The 16,122-nt window shown below is 53.2% G+C and overlaps 1 protein-coding gene across 1 annotated transcript; it reads right to left on the bottom strand.

The window, feature by feature from the left end:
• Positions 1–2,164: 2,164 nt before the first annotated feature.
• Positions 2,165–11,829, bottom strand: TRIB3 (tribbles pseudokinase 3). Its single transcript, XM_003983670.5, has 4 exons — positions 11,613–11,829; positions 7,454–7,744; positions 5,377–5,669; positions 2,165–3,431 (listed from the first exon to the last, which is right to left on the bottom strand). The coding sequence occupies exons 2-4, from the start codon at positions 7,742–7,744 to the stop codon at positions 2,939–2,941; spliced, it is 1,077 nt and encodes a 358-aa protein (XP_003983719.2). The 5' UTR covers positions 11,613–11,829; the 3' UTR covers positions 2,165–2,938.
• Between the last annotated feature and the right edge of the window lie 4,293 nt (positions 11,830–16,122).

The raw sequence follows: 16,122 nt of genomic DNA, 5'->3' as shown, positions 1-16,122 counted from the left end.
AATACTGTCGTTTGTTTTTAGCCCCCAGTTACAGAGAAAATCCCCAGTTAGATTTCCTAGAGCCCCTCACTCGCGATATACTCAGAATATACTTGCACTACGTTTGATTCTGTAAAAGTTTTATGATGATCATTATCTGGATATAAATGGAGCGTGTAAGTGCTCTGTAATCGCGGCCATGTGCGTTGCTCGGGGAGAGTGGATTTTACATTTTTACCTGTCCTTTGACTGAGCAGCCTTGTCGAAAAGTTCCTGCTTCGCGGCAAAACCAGGTGAGGCTTTTTGTCTGTTGTGCCGTCTTGGACGAGTCTTCTGCTCTCTAAACCGCATTTTTCTTACCTGTAAAGTGACCGGCGCATTTACCCTACAGGGTCGTCCTGAGAATCAAAGGAGGTCTCTAGGTGTAAGCCGGGAGGGGAAAGAGGAAAGTTTGGGGGACTGCCTGCCCCATGAGACCCGAAACACAGCTGGGCCCTGCCCCGGAGAATGCTGGCTGCACACAGATGAGGCTGACGTCTCCCAGTCTATCAGTTAGCTTTTGTTGCCTAACAAAACACCCCACAACTCAGAGGCTTAAAACAACGATCACTTTATTTGACTCATGATTCTGTGGGTCAGCTGAGCAAGTCTTCCGGCCTCCATCGGCCTGACCGATCTCTGCATTTGCGGACTGGTGGCCGGGTGATCCCGGGATGGCTTTCCTGACATGTCTGCAGCCAGCAGGCTATTGACCTCAGTGCTCGTGCTTTCTCCCAACTATCTCCCCTCCCACGTGTAGCGTGAGCCTCGGGGAGGCTGTACCCACCTACAGCTGGGGGATTGGCGTGGCTAATTAGCGGGACTGCATTTCCCTTGCTGGTGATTGGTCAGGAAAGGGCAGGTGACCCGGCTCTGGCCAATGAGCTATGTGGGAAAGTCTGTTAGGCGCGCTTCTGGGAAAACTTTGCCTGTCCCGAGAGAGAGCTGTGGGGCTCATAGGAACAGCTAACTCTTATGGAGGATTTAAGTGCTTTACATGAAATAACTCATTGAACTCCCGTGAGTTAGGCAGTGTTGCCCTCATCGCAGAGATGAATCATCTCAGGCATAGAATAGGGTGGTTAAGAAACAGAGGGTCAAACCGCCAGTGAGTGCGGGAGCCAGGATTTAATTCCAGGCAACCTGATTCCAGAATACTGAGTTGTTCGGTACTACGGGGCCGCCCTCCTGCCTCCTCTGGTCGTGGATCGCTTATGTGACACCTGGGACTTGCTGTGGCCATTGTGCCAGTAGTCACCAGGGACAACAGAGCAGAGACGGAATGAGCCTGGAGAGCCAGAGTCCTTGCTGGCAGTTCTGAGAGCTGAATCAACCAGCCCAGAAGCCCATCCCATCTCCTGACTTCTCGCTTTGTGTGAAATACATTTCCTTCTTTTATTTCTATTATTTTTTTGTGTTTATTTTTGAGAGAGAGATAGAAAGACAGAGCACAAGCAGGGGAGGGGCAGAGAGAGAGGGAGACACAAAATCCGAAGCAGGCTGCAGGCTCTGAGCTGTCAGCACAGAGCCCAACGCAGGGCTTGAACTCACGAACCATGAGATTGGGACCTGAGCTGAAGTGAGACACTTAACCCACTGAGCCGCCAGGTGCCCCCTTCCTTTATTTATTTATTTTTTGAAGTTTATTTATTTATTTTTAAAAATTGTTTTTTAACGTTTTATTTATTTTTGAGACAGAGAGAGACAGAGCATGAACAGGGGAGGGTCAGAGAGAGAGGGAGACACAGCATCTGAAACAGGGTCCAGGCTCTGAGCCGTCAGCACAGAGCCCGACGCGGGGCTCGAACTCACGGACTGAGAGATCATGACCTGAGCCGAAGTCGGACGCTCCACCGACTGAGCCACCCAGGCATCCCTGAAGTTTATTTGAGACAGGGAGAGAGAGAGCGTATGTGCACGAGTAAGTGGGGGAGGGGCAGAGAGGAGGAGAGGGAGAGAGAGAGAGAGAAAGAGAATCCCAAACAGGCTCCCCACCGTCAGTGCAGAGCCTGACTCGCGACTGGAACTCACGTACTCGGGGCTGGATCATGACCTGAGCCGAGACGTTAAGAGCCCAACGCTCCACCAACTGAACCACCCAGGTGCCGCCATTCCATGAGAGGCTAGAAGGAATGTCCCGGAGAAATTAAACTATCTCACCACTCCTTTATTAGGCACAAGGTAAAAATAGACTCTTCTGGCATCCAAAACCCATAGTATTGGTCCAAAACCCAGAACAGGGCTTGGGACTTTCCAGGAGGCCAGGGGGAGACGACCGTGTCCCCTCCATCCCCCAACTCTGGTGCTCAGGCCAGAGGTGGACAGGCGCGGGCCCTCGCTCCAAACCGCTCCTTGAGTTAGGCGAGGACCAGCCTCATAGTCTGAACTGGGGCTCCTCCAGCCCAGTCCTTGGCTCAGAGAAGAGAGCGGCTGGGAGCCCAATTCCCCGCACGGCCTGGGCTCTGGAGTCCTGAGTGGCAAGGGAGAGGCCAGCAGCCTTTGTTTGGCACAGGGATTTGTGAGAGGCACTGTCCCAGGTCGGAAGTGCCTGGGCACCAGCACGAGAGCACGAGTGCATGCGGACACCTGTGCTGAGAGGGCCCAGTGTGGACACTGACCGTGGGCTGGAGATGTGTCGTCCGCAGGAGCTTCGTCTTTTGTTCACTGCGGCGCTCCCAGCACTGAGAACAGGGCTCGGCGCGCAGTGAGCTCCCAGGATTTGTTAAATGCGCAAGCCTGTGTGCACAGGTGTGCGGAACCACACAGGTGTGCATACAGCACACTCCACACAGGCCTCCTTTCTTTCTCCCTTCTAGAAGGCACTAAGGTTTGGCTCAGTGCAAAAACAAAAAAAGGCAGGAGAGAGCTTGGAGATACCCCAAACTCAATTCCACTGCTGCAGCTGCGAGTCTAGGGCTACCTAGCCATATAGACCAGCTTCTCTTACCCCCTCCTCTTCCTCGGCCTCCTCCAGCCCCGGCCCTTCAGGGACCACCTGATCGGCCTCCCAGAGGTGGGATCGGGGTGGAGCTGACGGGATCGGCTTCTCCCGCAGCCAGGGATGCAGCAGGATGCCCGTGGCCGTGAGGCGTTCGGCTGGCTCCCGTCGAAGGAGACAGCGGACCAGGCAGCGAGCCGGAGCCGAGAGGCCCTCGGGCAGGGCAAAGGCACCGCGGCGGATCTTGCCAAAGAGCAGGGCAGGCTCTGAGTCTTGGAAGGGGTAGTGGCCAGCCAGCATGGTGAAGAGCGCCACGCCCAGGCTCCACACATCGGCCGCCTTGCCTGAGTAGGAAGCCCGGGAGCTGAGGATTTCAGGTCCCACGTAGGCCGGGCACGCGTGTTTGTCCCACAGGGAGTCGTCGGGCCCGTTCAGCACACAGGCATCCTCCAGGTTCTCCAGCACCAGCTTAGTCCTGTGGCAGGTGGAGAGACAGAAGGGTCACCTCCTATTGGGCCCCCCGTGCCCCCACATGCCCCCATGCTGTCACCCTTAATGGCACCCACTTCCTGAGTGCCTGCTGGCATTGGGCAGAATTGAACCAGTCTTGGGTCGCCCGGGGGGCTCAGTTGGTTAAATGGCCGACTCTTGACCTCGGCTCAGGTCGTGAGCTCATGGTTCGTGAGTTCGAGCCCCGCGTCGGGCTCTGTGCTGACGGCATGGAGCCTGCTTGAGATTCTCCCTCCCTGCCCCTATCCCACTCACGCTGTCTCTCTCAAAATAAATACATTTTAAAAAATAATAGTAATAAATAAAAATAAAAAAGAATTGAGCCAGTCCTGTGAGGCTGGTTGACTGACCTCATTTTATACATGAGGAAGCCTAGGCTCAGAGACATTAGTCATTTCTCAAGGCCACAGAGCAATTCAGTTCGAACTAGGACTCTGAGAGGAGCACATTTCCCAGTAGTCCCTTGGAGAGGGGGCTGAGATGGGTGGGGGCCTTAAGGCTCTTCTAAATATTTATTTATTTATTTATTTATTTATTTATTTATTTTAATGTTTATTTATTTTTGAAGGAGAGCGAAAGAGAGAGCATGAGCGCAGGAGGGGCAGAGAGGGAGGGAAACACGGAATCCGAAGCGGGCTCCAGGCTCTGAGCTGTCAGCACAGAGCCCGACGCGGGGCTCGAACTCACGAACCGCGAGATCATGACCTGAGCGGAAGTCGGACACTTAACTGACTGAGCCACCCAGGAGCCCCCCTGACTGGTACTCTTCTAAAGTGTCAAGGTCAAGGAAGACAAGGAAAGACTGAGGAACAGTTTCAGACTGGGGGAGACTAAGGAGTATGACAACTGAATGCAAGCTGGGCTTCTGGATTGGATGCCAGACAGGAAAGGAGTATTAGCGGGAAACTAGCGAAATTGGAATCAATCCGTGGTTCAGTGAATAGGTACTAGACCCAGGTTAATTTCTTAGTTTTGATGGTTGTTCTGTGGTTGAGAAGTTAATATTAGGGGAAACTGGGTGAAAACAATATGAAAACTCTTGGCACTATTTTTGCAACTTCTCTGCAAGTCTAAAACTATTTCAAAAAGTTTAAAGGGTACGATGGGGTCACCCTCCTTCCCCCCACTCCCCCCCCCACAAAAAAAATCTTGAAATGAAATTCATGCTCCTGATGGATGTTCACATGCACCTGATTGGCTTGGCATGCTCCCTGACACGTCCTGCACACCCCCCCGGGGGAGTCTAGGGGAGGGGACAGAATGCCAGGTCCCTTTCTGTTCCCTCCCTCCAAAAATCACTGATCCTCAGCGTCACAGAAATAGTTCCCATGTGAGGAGCTTCAGGGCCTGTTTTGGCTTGTTGTCTGTGGCCCTGACATCCTGGAAGCATCTTGACAACCTGGCCCTTTCCCCTACCAGTGGGGAAACTGAGGCCCAGAGACTCCGGGTCACCCAGAGTCAGCAGGTAAGGCCAGCCAGACTCCCGCCTCTCAAGTTTAAGGTGAATTAGGACCTCTCTGGAGTCACCTCTGGGGTCAGTTCCCAGCTCTGCTATATATTTAGCTGTGGGGTCTTGGGCCTTACTTGACTTCTCTGGGCCTGTTTTGTCCCCTGACCTAGAGGAAGCAATACTAGCCCGCCTCCTATTTCGTGAGGATCCCAGCCAAGTCAGACAGGGCAGCCAAGCTGCTCATCGCCGTCGGCTACTGTGACTGTCACAGAGGCAATGCTCCACCTCAGGGGCTTTGCATTCGGTCTGAGTCAACCTTTTCCTGGGACCCGGCGGGAGGTGCTCGTCCAGGCTTCTCCATTCCTTGCGTAAGTTACTTTACCCTCCTGGGCCTCGGTTTCCCCAGCATGGCTCACCTCTCAGGCGTGTCTGTGCGCAGGGTCTCTGTGCCCACACTCACCTCTCCTCGTTGGTGAAGACAAAGCGCCGCAGCTTGAGATCGCGCAGGACCAGGCCGTGCTGGTGACAGTGCGCCAGGGCGGCGGCCATCTGGCGGAAGAGCGCGGCGGCCTCGGGTTCGGGGAGGCGGCGGCGGCGGCGCACCAGGCTGTGCATGTCCCCGTGGGGCCGTGGGAAAAAGGTGTAGAGGTGGCGGGGGCCCGCCACGACGTCGGCCGGCCGCGCCACGTGTCCCCGCGGGGGCAGCCGCGAGTAGGGCTCCAGCACCGCCTGGGCCTCGCGGGCCGGGTACACCTGTGGGCGGGGCGGGGCAGGGCGTGAGCGCAGGTGGGGGCCGCCCCGCGGAGCCCGGCCTGGCCTTGGAAGCAGTCACGGCCAACCATTCAGGCACTGTGTGCTCGGCACTGTGCCACGCCAGCCAGCGAGCCGCTCCACCCGGACGAAGCTGAGAGGCCGCACAGCCAGCGGGTGGCAGGCCTGAGACCTGAATCCGTGCTCCACCGTCTGTGCCCTCCACTGCTACCTTAGACGCCCTTAAACTTCAGGCAAATGGGAAATGACAGGGAACCCAAACGGAAATAGCCCAAGGCCGTGGAAATGCAGAAGAGTAGATAGCCCACGAGTCACTTTACACATAGCATCCCGTGCTCATAGCTATACCGTTCCCTAGGATGCACCGCCTGCCCGCCCTCTCATTCACTCCACAAGGAGACACTGGCGGCTGCCTGTGCCAGCCTTGGGGATCCAACCTGGCTGACGGCCGTGGCCCCTGCCCTCCTGATGCCCACGGTCCAATACAGGAGACGAGGAAACAAGCCAACAGACAACATATTTACAAATTCTCATGAGCATCACAAAGGAACCAGAAAGATGCTGGAGGAGAGAATATTTTGGAAGGGGGCACCTACCCGGAAAGGTGTGGTCTAAAAGGGACTCTGGGGAAGTGACCTGAATGATTCAGAGATGCCCACGGGATAAGCTTTCCAGGTGGGGGACATGGGCAGTGCAAGGGCCCTGAGGCAAGAAAGTGTTTGAGCCACTTCAGAAAAACCAGCCCAAGATCAGTTCAGCTGGAGTGGGACAGGGGAGGGAAGGGGGCAGTGGTGAGTGTGGTGAGGGTGTTGGAAAATGTGCCCGGGGCTCTACGGACATCAGATGGAAACCTCCCCACAGCCCTGAAAGGTGTGTTCCATTTCACCGGTGGTGAAACTGATGTTCAGAGAAGGAAGGTCACCTGTCGGAAGCCATACAGCTGACCAGAGGCGGAGCTGGTACACTGACTTTGTCTGCCTTTAAACCCTTCCCATGTTATTTTGGCCATGCCCACACAGAAAATAAAAATAAATAAAGCGCATACATATGTAATTCATGAAAAAAAAAAGTAAGCATATGTTTAAAAAAAATAAAGAAAAGAAAAGAAAACCAAACAGCTGGGTGTCACGGAAGAAAGAATTAAAAAAACAGAGACTACTTTTTTTTAAGTCAGGGTAAACATTCCTGCCTCTGTGCATTTGAACTTGCCTGTCCTGCCGCCGGAATGCTCTTTCCTAGAGACCCACAGGGCTGCCCCCCCCCCCCCCCCCCATTCACGTAAGTCACTGCTTGAATGTCACCTCCTCAGAGAGGGCTTCCTGGACTAAAATCACCCGCTCCCCCATAATCCCTGTCCCCCTCTCTTTCAGCTCCCAGCTTTCTCTCCAAAGCACTTACGATCCCCTGGTACATATTTTACTTATTCTCTTGTTTCCTGTCCATGTCCTCCACTTAAGCGTCGGCTTGATGAGAGCAGGACTCGGTCTATGTTAGAGCCACAGCAGGGTGCGTGGCACGCAGGGTGCTCAGTGAAGGTTTGTTGAATGAATGAATAGGTGATCCTCTACAGACAGGCCGATGATCCTTCTACACACTGACCAGAAAAGCCTAGGCGATGGGGAAAGCTGGAGGCTCACTGGCTGCTTCCCCAACAAACACAGGAATAAAGTAATATAAGGACCCCTCCGCCCTGGCAATCCTCTAGAGCCAAGGCCCTTGCCAGGCCCCCTGTGATGCTGGGGGAGAATGACCCTGGGGGAACGTACCTTGCAGGTGTACTCGGTGCCTGAGGGGCAGTGCAGGGCCCAGTAGGCCCGGCCACCCTCCTCAGGCTCCAGGAGGACATAGGGCCCAAGACGGGAGGCAGTGGTCCCAGCACAGGCATGGGCTGGAGCAGGAAGTGGGCTCGGGGGCGGCGGGCAGGAGGGCAGCCTGGGCTGGGGCCCGATTCGCGCTTGTTTCCGGATGGGACACTCGGTGTCTAGGTCATTGTCCAACTCCCACCGCTTCCTCCTGGAGGGGGCACCCGCAGCAGCAGCCAGAGGGGTGGCTCGCATCTGCGAAGAAGGGAAAAAGCACTGAAGTGAGGCTGTTTGGTGGCCCCTCCTCTTCCCTAGCCTTTATGGAGGAGGACTTGGCAGTGTGCATCAAAGTGACAAACGCCCTTAACCTTGACCGCGTGTCCCGCTTCTGGGGATTTATCCTCCAATTAAAATGCCCACCAAAAAATTAAACATGTCAAGGGCTGTTCATCAGAGCCTTGCACCCAATAGCAAAAGGCAGGAAACACCCCAAATGTCCAGCAGTATGGGGCTGGTTAAACGCCATGATACAAGCCACATGGTGGAATATTATACAGCCCCGGAAAGGGACCAGCAAGCCCTGTACACACCGATATAATGATGTCGGTACACGGTTATCCTGCACCCACGTGATAGAAACCACTAAATGTCCATCATTGGGGAACTGGTTAAATCAATTCTATGTCATCCGTACACGAAAAAACTGTAGCCGTTTACAATTAAGAAAACTCTTTAGGGGCGCCTGGGTGGCGCAGTCGGTTAAGCGTCCGACTTCAGCCAGGTCACGATCTCGCGGTCCGTGAGTTTGAGCCCCGCGTCGGGCTCTGGGCTGATGGCTCAGAGCCTGGAGCCTGTTTCCGATTCTGTGTCTCCCTCTCTCTCTGCCCCTCCCCCGTTCATGCTCTGTCTCTCTCTGTCCCCAAAAAATAAATAAATGTTGAAAAAAAAAAAGAAAAGAAAACTCTTTAGAGGCACCTGGCTGACTCAGTCAGTAGAGCATGAGACTTTTTTTTTTTTCAGTTTATTTCTTTATTTTGAGAGAGAGAGAGAGGCAGAGAGAAAGAAAGAGACTCTCAAGCAGGCTCCGTGCTGTCAGCATAGAGGCCAACATGGGGGTCCATCTCCTGAACCATGAGATCATGACCTGAACCAAATCCAAGAGTCGGACGCTTAACCGACCAAGCCACCCAAGTGCCCTGCATGTGACTCTTGATCTCAGGGTCGTAAATTCAAGACCTAAAATTTTAAAAGCTTACTGAGAGAAAGAAAGAAAGAAAGAAAGAAAGAAAGAAAGAAAGAAAGAAAGAGGAAGGAAGGAAGGAAGGAAGGAAGGAAGGAAGGAAGGGGAAGAAAGAAAGAAAGAAAGAAAGAAAGAAAGAAAGAAAGAGGAAGGAAGGAAGGAAGGAAGGAAGGAAGGAAGGAAGGAAGGAAGAGGAAGAAAGAAAGAAAGAAAGAAAGAAAGAAAGAAAGAAGAGAGAGGGGCGCCTGGGTGGCTCAGTCGGTTAAGTGTCCGACTCTTGATTTCAGCTCAGGTCATGATCTCATAGTTTGTGAGTTCGAGCCCCGCATCAGGCTCCGCGCTGACCGTGCAGAGCCTGCTTGGGATTCTCTCTTTCTCTCTGCCCCTCCCCAACTTGTGCTCACGCTCTTTCTCAAAAATAAAATAAATAAACCTAAAAAAAAAGAAAGAAAGAGAAACTCCTTATGTGCTGATTAGAAAAACCTCCAGAGTGAACGGTTACGTGGAATTTAAAAAAAGCAAAGTGGAGAATTGGCCTTGGCGGTGAGAGGAAGAGAGACTTTGCACTCTATCTGCTGAGTGGTGTAGTGCAGGGAGCTATTACCTGGGGCAGGGAGGGAGGGATGATGAATGAATGAGGAAGGTATGAATGTACATATGAATGCGGGCTCTGGAATTGGATATGTTGTCCAGTGCACAAAGCAAGCTGCTATAGGACAGATATACCCTGAGATGATTGAGACGATATCATTCATGTAAAAAACGCCACCAGCATATCAAAAACAATGTATCTCCATACTTGCTTATAGGTCGGTATGTAAATGCACAAGTTTTGGAAGGACCCAGACTAAACCGACCACAGTAGCTCCTGGCCTCCTGGGAGGCCCAAGAGAGGAAGGGATTTGGTGGAAAGGCAAGGGCATTTTCAATTTCAGTATTTTTATTTATTTTTATTTATTCATTTATTATTTTTTTAAATTTTATTCTTTAAAGTTTATTTATTTTTGAGAAGAGAGAGACAGAGCATGAGCAAGGGAGGAGAGAGAAAGAGGGAGACACAGAATCCGAAACAGGCTCCAGGCTCTGAGCCGTCAGCCCAGAGTCCGACGCGGGGCTCGAACTCACAGACCGCGAGATCATGACCTCAGCCAAAGCCGGACGCTCCACCGACTGAGCCACCCAGGCGCCCCTCAAGTTCAGTATTTTAAAATAAAGATCCTGCACTCATTTATGGCTTGAGTATTTCAAAAATGAGTGTATTTCTTTTTTTTGTTTTTTTAAATGTGAACTTTTCAAATGTGAGCCTGATGACTCAAAGCTATCAGAATCACAGGTCCAGAGTTAGTCAACAATAGATAGTGCAGTTTCACCATCAGGTAAGAAGTAAGGCAGGAAGGGGATGTCTCTCAAAGGCGGTAAGATTCATTCATTCAGTTATGGAGGAAGCCACCCCCCCCAGGGGGGGTGGGACGCAGCTATATAACTGTGTGGTGGGTGGAGGAGAGGGCAATGGCATGCCAGAGCAGGGAGGTTCTCTCCTGGATCTATCTGCCTACCCATTCCGGCTCCAGATGAGGGACACGGAGCCAAGGTATAAGACATTAGAGGGAGATCGACTTCAGCCCCGGTAAAGACCTTCCCGAAGGTCTGAGCCAGGATCAATGGGGAAACATCACTCAGAGTCGGTTCTCAGACTGAGGACCACCTACTCCCAAGTCCGAGCGAGCGGTGGGCTGCCTTGGGAGGGAGGCAGGGAGACCTCAAATGGCGTGCAAGGCCATAATCCCAACGTAGTAAGAATGCAACAGCGGGTGGCTGTAGTCAGACATTTCCAGGTTCGAATCCTGGCCCAGACCCGGCCTGGCAGGGGTAGCCCTGGGCAATGGAGGCCGCCCCTAACACCTACCTCTTGCTGCTCCCTGACGCCTCTGGCGGAATAAGGGCAGGTCATGCCAAACACACACTCACAGAACCCAGAGCAGACAGCTGTACACACGCCCCTCAAAAACACAGTTTGTCCAAGCCGGCCAGCTGCGACACCACATCCAGGGCAGAGAGGGGCACACACATCATTAAGGGACACACACCTCGTCGTCCTTGGGCAAGTGGGCAGGCATACACACGCAGAGCCCTCCCAACTCTCCCACTCACCACTGACCGATACCTGTAAGGTCACAGGCAAGGTCTGACACGTGCCCCACCCCCTAGACGGCCCCGCCCCGCCTGCCGCCGCCGGGCTCCTCCCGTGGGAGCGGAAGCGGCGGGCCGCGGGTGTCCCGAGGCAGAAGATTCAGCGGAAACCGAGCAGCGGGAGGGGGAGAGGCGAGGAAAGGAGGCTGGGCCCCAGGGCTGTGAGAAGGGGCGGACCGGGGCCCTCCTCGCTCCTCACGCCCCAGAGTCTGCAGGGACAAAACGCAAGCGCGCACGGTGCAGCCCGCAACCCGCAGCCGCAGCGCCAGGTGCATACCTGCGGCCGACGCCCCGCACGCTCCGGGGGTCCCGCACCCTGCATCCTCGCTCCCTCTCCCCCTGCACCTGCCCCCAAGGTACCCGAGCCCGGCCCCAGCACAGCCCACACCTGCCACCGGCTCCTCGCGGCTCTGCCCGTGCGCCGAGACACATCCGCTCCAACCCCGCAGGCCCACGCGGATCCCGCACACACACCCCAGAGGGACACAGACCCTACGCGGTCCCCAGCGTCCCCCGCAGGCCCCTCACACACACGCCTCCCCCGCCCCACGCTCACCTCCCGGGGCCACACGCCCGCACCTCTGTCCCTTGCTCCCTCCGCCCCCAGGATATGCTCTACCTTCGCGGGTCCGCACCCTCCAACCCGTCCGCCCCCGACCCCCGGCCCGACCCCTCTCCGACCCCGCAGGGTACCTTGCCCGGGCGTGCGGCGGGATCCTGAGTCTCCAGGGCACTCCCACGTGGCCGGGGGCCCGCTGCGACGCGGCTGCGCTCGGGACCCCGGACCCCGCAGCCGGACACGTGTGGAGCCGCCGCCGCTTCCGCTGCGAGTGTCTCCCGGCTCCAGAGCCGGCTCCGGCCCGGGCCCGGGTGATGCAAACCTGCGCTAATCCGCCGTCGCCTGATGCGCTCCAGCCCGGGATTGCAACATCCCGCGCGCTCCGCCCCCTGGGGGAGGGGAGGGGGTCACCGCCCCGGCGCGCCCCGCCCCCCACGGGTGTCTCGGCTCCACCCCCTCCCCCACCTGCCCCGCGCAGACACCAGCCACTGGCTCTCCCTCCTTCCTTGGAAAGAGCATTTTGCTTTTCTGAGCCTCAGTCTCACCATATGTGAAATGGGGAGAACGTCCTTCCTTCTCAGGATGCAGAGGAGAAAAAGCAAACCGTGACAGTTCCCCGGGTGCTTTCCTGTTTTATAAAGTACCTTCCCACCAATGCTTTATTAACCTTTAGAAGGACTCTGGGCAGGCAGGAAGCTCCGCTTGCCCCATCCTAGCCCGAGGCCCAGGCATGGGAAAGCAGCCCGGGAGTTTTGCAAAGACCTCAGACTTTAGGATCTGAGTCGGGGCTCAGAAGAACCGATGTGGTCCCCCGGGGAGGCCTGGGGCCGGGCAGGCGTCACAGCGTCCGCTGGATACAGGCAGCGCAGCCTAATGATTAAGAGCCAGCGCCCTAGACCCAACCTGCCTAAGAGCGCACCCCACCTTTGCGCCGACGCACTGTGCAACCTCAGGAAAGTTACTTAAAACCCTGCTAGAGCCGAAAATTCCTCCTCTGTAAAATGGGCTTATAGGAGTACTCACTTCATAAGGTTTTCGCTTGGACAAAATGCTTAGAGCTAGATGGCACAACCTAAGTGTTCAATAAATAGAATAGAGGCTCGGGGAGGCGAAGTCACCCATAACAGGACTGACACCCCAAGCCTAAGAGACCCTGGTGCCACTTCCTATTTGGTGAAGCATCCCCGTGCAGCCCCAGGGATCCAGTACCTTTCTTGGAAATCCCTTTTAGGTCTTGATGTCTCTGAACGCACCAGTGTCAAAAAATAGCTTCTCCAGGAAGAGGTTGGATGGCGTTGGAAAGGTGGGTGAAGCTACCTTTGTTGCTCAGGTTCCAGAACCCCAGGGACCAGCTCACCTGTGTTTCAGGAACTTCAGGGCACACCAGGGGACTCTGGGATCTCATTTAACCGTGGAGACTCCCCTGCCAGGGAGGAACTAGTGAACTCATTTTCTACCCCCCGGGGAAGTCTAGACTCAGGTCGAAAATCCCTCAGCAGTAAGGGACAAAGAAAAGTGGAATTGGTTGCTTTCTCTGTGCAGCCAGCACTGTGCTGGGTTTGCTCATACATTCCTTACTTTGTTCATGCTGTGTCAGATCCTGTTCTAAGTGCTGGGGGCTCAGCAGTGACAAGAGTGACCCATCCCTGCCCTCACAGTTCTTATAAATCAGTGGGAAGACAGACCATTATCAAGAAAATAAAATCAATAACCAAGATCATTTAAAATTCAGGATAAATGTCATGTGTTTTCTTGAATAAACAAAGAGGATAGATTTGTCCTGGAGCACAGACCACTGAGGGGTGGCTATTTTCATTGGGGCTCGTCAAGAAGGTGATGTTTAAACTAAGATCCTACGGAAGAGACGGGCTGAGGATGCAAAGATCTGAGGGGACATAGAAAAAGTAACCGCAGGGGCGCCTGGGTGGCACAGTCGGTTGGGCGGCCGACTTCAGCCAGGTCACGATCTCGCGGTCCGGGAGTTCGAGCCCCGCGTCAGTCTCTGGGCTGATGGCTCAGAGCCTGGAGCCTGTTTCCGAGTCTGTGTCTCCCTCTCTCTCTGCCCCTCCCCCGTTCATGCTCTGTCTCTCTCTGTCCCAAAAATAAATAAACGTTGAAAAAAAAAATTAAAAAAAAAAAAAAAAGAAAAAGTAACCGCAAAGACCCCGAGGCACCTAATGAACCATGAGATGAACACTATGACCTCTATTCTACAGATGAGTGAGGGTGAGAGGTTTACCCAAAAGCACCTACCTTGTGGTATGAAGCAGATTTGAGAGTTGAACCTGGGGCAGCTAATGGCAATGCTTATACCGTCCAGGGACATTTTACAAGCTTTGCCACCCGGCAGCCTCCACCTGAACCAGTGGATGGGGCAGCTGGGTGGTTCTGTTGGTTAAGCATCTGACTCTTGATCTTGGCTCAGGTCATGATCCCTGGGGTGGAGGGATTGGGGCCCCCCTCCCCCTGCCGCAGGAGCCCTGCTTTGAGCCCCACCTCCAGCTCCCTCAGCTGATAATGGAGCCTTCCTTAGATTCTCTCTTTCTCTGCCCCTCTCTCCCTGCTCTTTCTCTCTCTCTCTCTCTCAAATAATTTTTTTTTTTAATTTAAAGAAGAATAAAAAGAAACAGGTGAGGGGCACCCAGATGGCTCAGTCAGTGGAATTTGTGACTCTTGATCTCAAGGTTGTAAGTTCGGGTCTCACGTTGGGCGTAGAGATTGCTTAAAAAAAAAAATCTTGGGGCGCCTGGGTGGCTCAGTCGGTTAAGCGGCCGACTTTGGCTCAGGTCATGATCTCGCGGTCCGTGAGCTCGAGCCCCGCGTCGGGCTCTGTGCTGACAGCTCAGAGCCTGGAGCCTGTTTCCGATTCTGTGTCTCCCTCTCTCTGACCCTCCCCCGTTCATGCTCTGTCTCTCTCTGTCTCAAAAATAAATAAATGTTAAAAAAAAAATTTTTTTTTAAATCTTAAAAAAAACAGGTGAAACTAACATTAATAATATATTCAATTATCCAGTATATCGAGCATGTGATCATCTCAACAAATAATTACGAAATTATTAATGATATACTCTAAAATTTTTTTTCCCCGCTAACGTCTTCAATATCCGGTGTTTTATACTTTGTTTGGAAACAAATCAGAACAGAAGCTAAATTGTGAGGGCTTAAAGTAAAATGCTGTTCTACCAAGACAATTAAATTGTGTTTAGTGGACAACATGTTTTACTTGCTTTAAAATTAAAGTTAGGGGCGCCTGGGTGGCTCAGTCAGTTAAGCGTCCGACTTCGGCTCAGGTCACGATCTCGCGGTCCGTGAGTTCGAGCCCCGCGTCGGGCTCTGGGCTGATGGCTCAGAGCCTGGAGCCTGCTTCCGATTCTGTGTCTCCCTCTCTCTCTGCCCCTCCTCTGTTCATGCTCTGTCTCTCTCTGTCTCAAAAATAAATAAAAAAACATTAAAAAAAATTTTTTTTAAATAAAATTAAAGTTAAATCACGTGCAAATTTTCAGCCTCTTAGCCATATTTTAAATGCTCAATAGCGGGGCGCCTGGGTGGCGCAGTCGGTTAAGCGTCCGACTTCAGCCAGGTCACGATCTCGAGGTCCCTGAGTTCGAGCCCCGCGTCAGGCTCTGGGCTGATGGCTCGGAGCCTGGAGCCTGTTTCCGATTCTGTGTCTCCCTCTCTCTCTGCCCCTCCCCCATTCATGCTCTGTCTCTCTGTCCCAAAAATAAAATAAACATTGAAAAAAAAATTAAAAAAAAAATAAATGCTCAATAGCGTAGGAAAAGGCTACCACATTGAGGAGCACCCTAGAGCAAGAACTCCTGGTACATGATCCAGGGAGAATAGCAAAGAAGTTAAGCCCTGTTGGGTTTACAGCATAAGTGCCAAATAGCCTTGAGCCTCAGTTTCCATGCCTATAAAGTGGGATTAATTACACCTTTCCTAGCATGGTAGTCCTCCGGATGAAATGCACTAAGGCACCCTCAAGTCAGATCCCATTTCCCGGGTTCGAATCTCACCACTTCCAAGTGATGAGATTTTAGGTAAATGACTTAAGCTCTCTGTGCCTCAGTTTCCTCATCCACAAAATGGGGATAATAATAGCCCCTACTTCATAGGTTCGTCATGAGACTCACATGACTTAATACCTGTGAAGTGTCTGGAATATAAATGCTGTCTAAGTATTTGTTAAAATGTAAAGAAAATAAACGGTGACCAGCTCCCTTCCCCAGTTAAATGCAAACCATGGGCGCTTTCCTAGAGAGAGAATTTGGCTTTCGTGAATTTCCTTCTCTCCAGGCTTAGAACATCCCGCTACCCTGGTTTCTCAGCCCAGCTGGTTGTGTTTCTTTCTTTTCTAAGGTTTTTTTAATTGTTATTTATTTTGAGAGGGAGAGAGAGATCACCAGCTGAGGAGGAGCAGAGAGAGAGAGAGAGAGAGAGGGAATCCCAAGCAAGCTCCACACTGTCAGCACAGAGCTGGACACGGGATTCAGTCCCACCAACAGTGAGATCATGGCCTGAACTGAAACCAAGAGTCGGATGGTCAACCTACTGAGCCCCCAGGCGCCCCAAGGAGGCTGCGTTTCTATTTGCTGTAATTCTGCTGGCCCTCAGCTCTGGGCGCAGGGACACAGAGGCTGTGTT

Source organism: Felis catus, chromosome A3 (assembly GCF_018350175.1).
Source record: "Felis catus isolate Fca126 chromosome A3, F.catus_Fca126_mat1.0, whole genome shotgun sequence".
In the NCBI taxonomy this organism is placed as follows: domain Eukaryota; kingdom Metazoa; phylum Chordata; class Mammalia; order Carnivora; family Felidae; genus Felis; species Felis catus.
This window is presented reverse-complemented; position numbering and strand designations above follow the sequence as displayed.

Excerpts from the sequence above, each read along its gene's own strand:
- TRIB3 (XM_003983670.5), bottom strand. The coding sequence starts at position 7,744 with ATGCGAGCCACCCCTCTGGCTGCTGCTGCGGGTGCCCCCTCCAGGAGG. Across the intron at positions 5,670-7,453 it reads GCACCGAGTACACCTGCAAG|GTGTACCCGGCCCGCGAGGC; the intron begins GTACGTTCCCCC and ends CCCCGCCCACAG. Across the intron at positions 3,432-5,376 it reads GTCTTCACCAACGAGGAGAG|GACTAAGCTGGTGCTGGAGA; the intron begins GTGAGTGTGGGC and ends CACCTGCCACAG.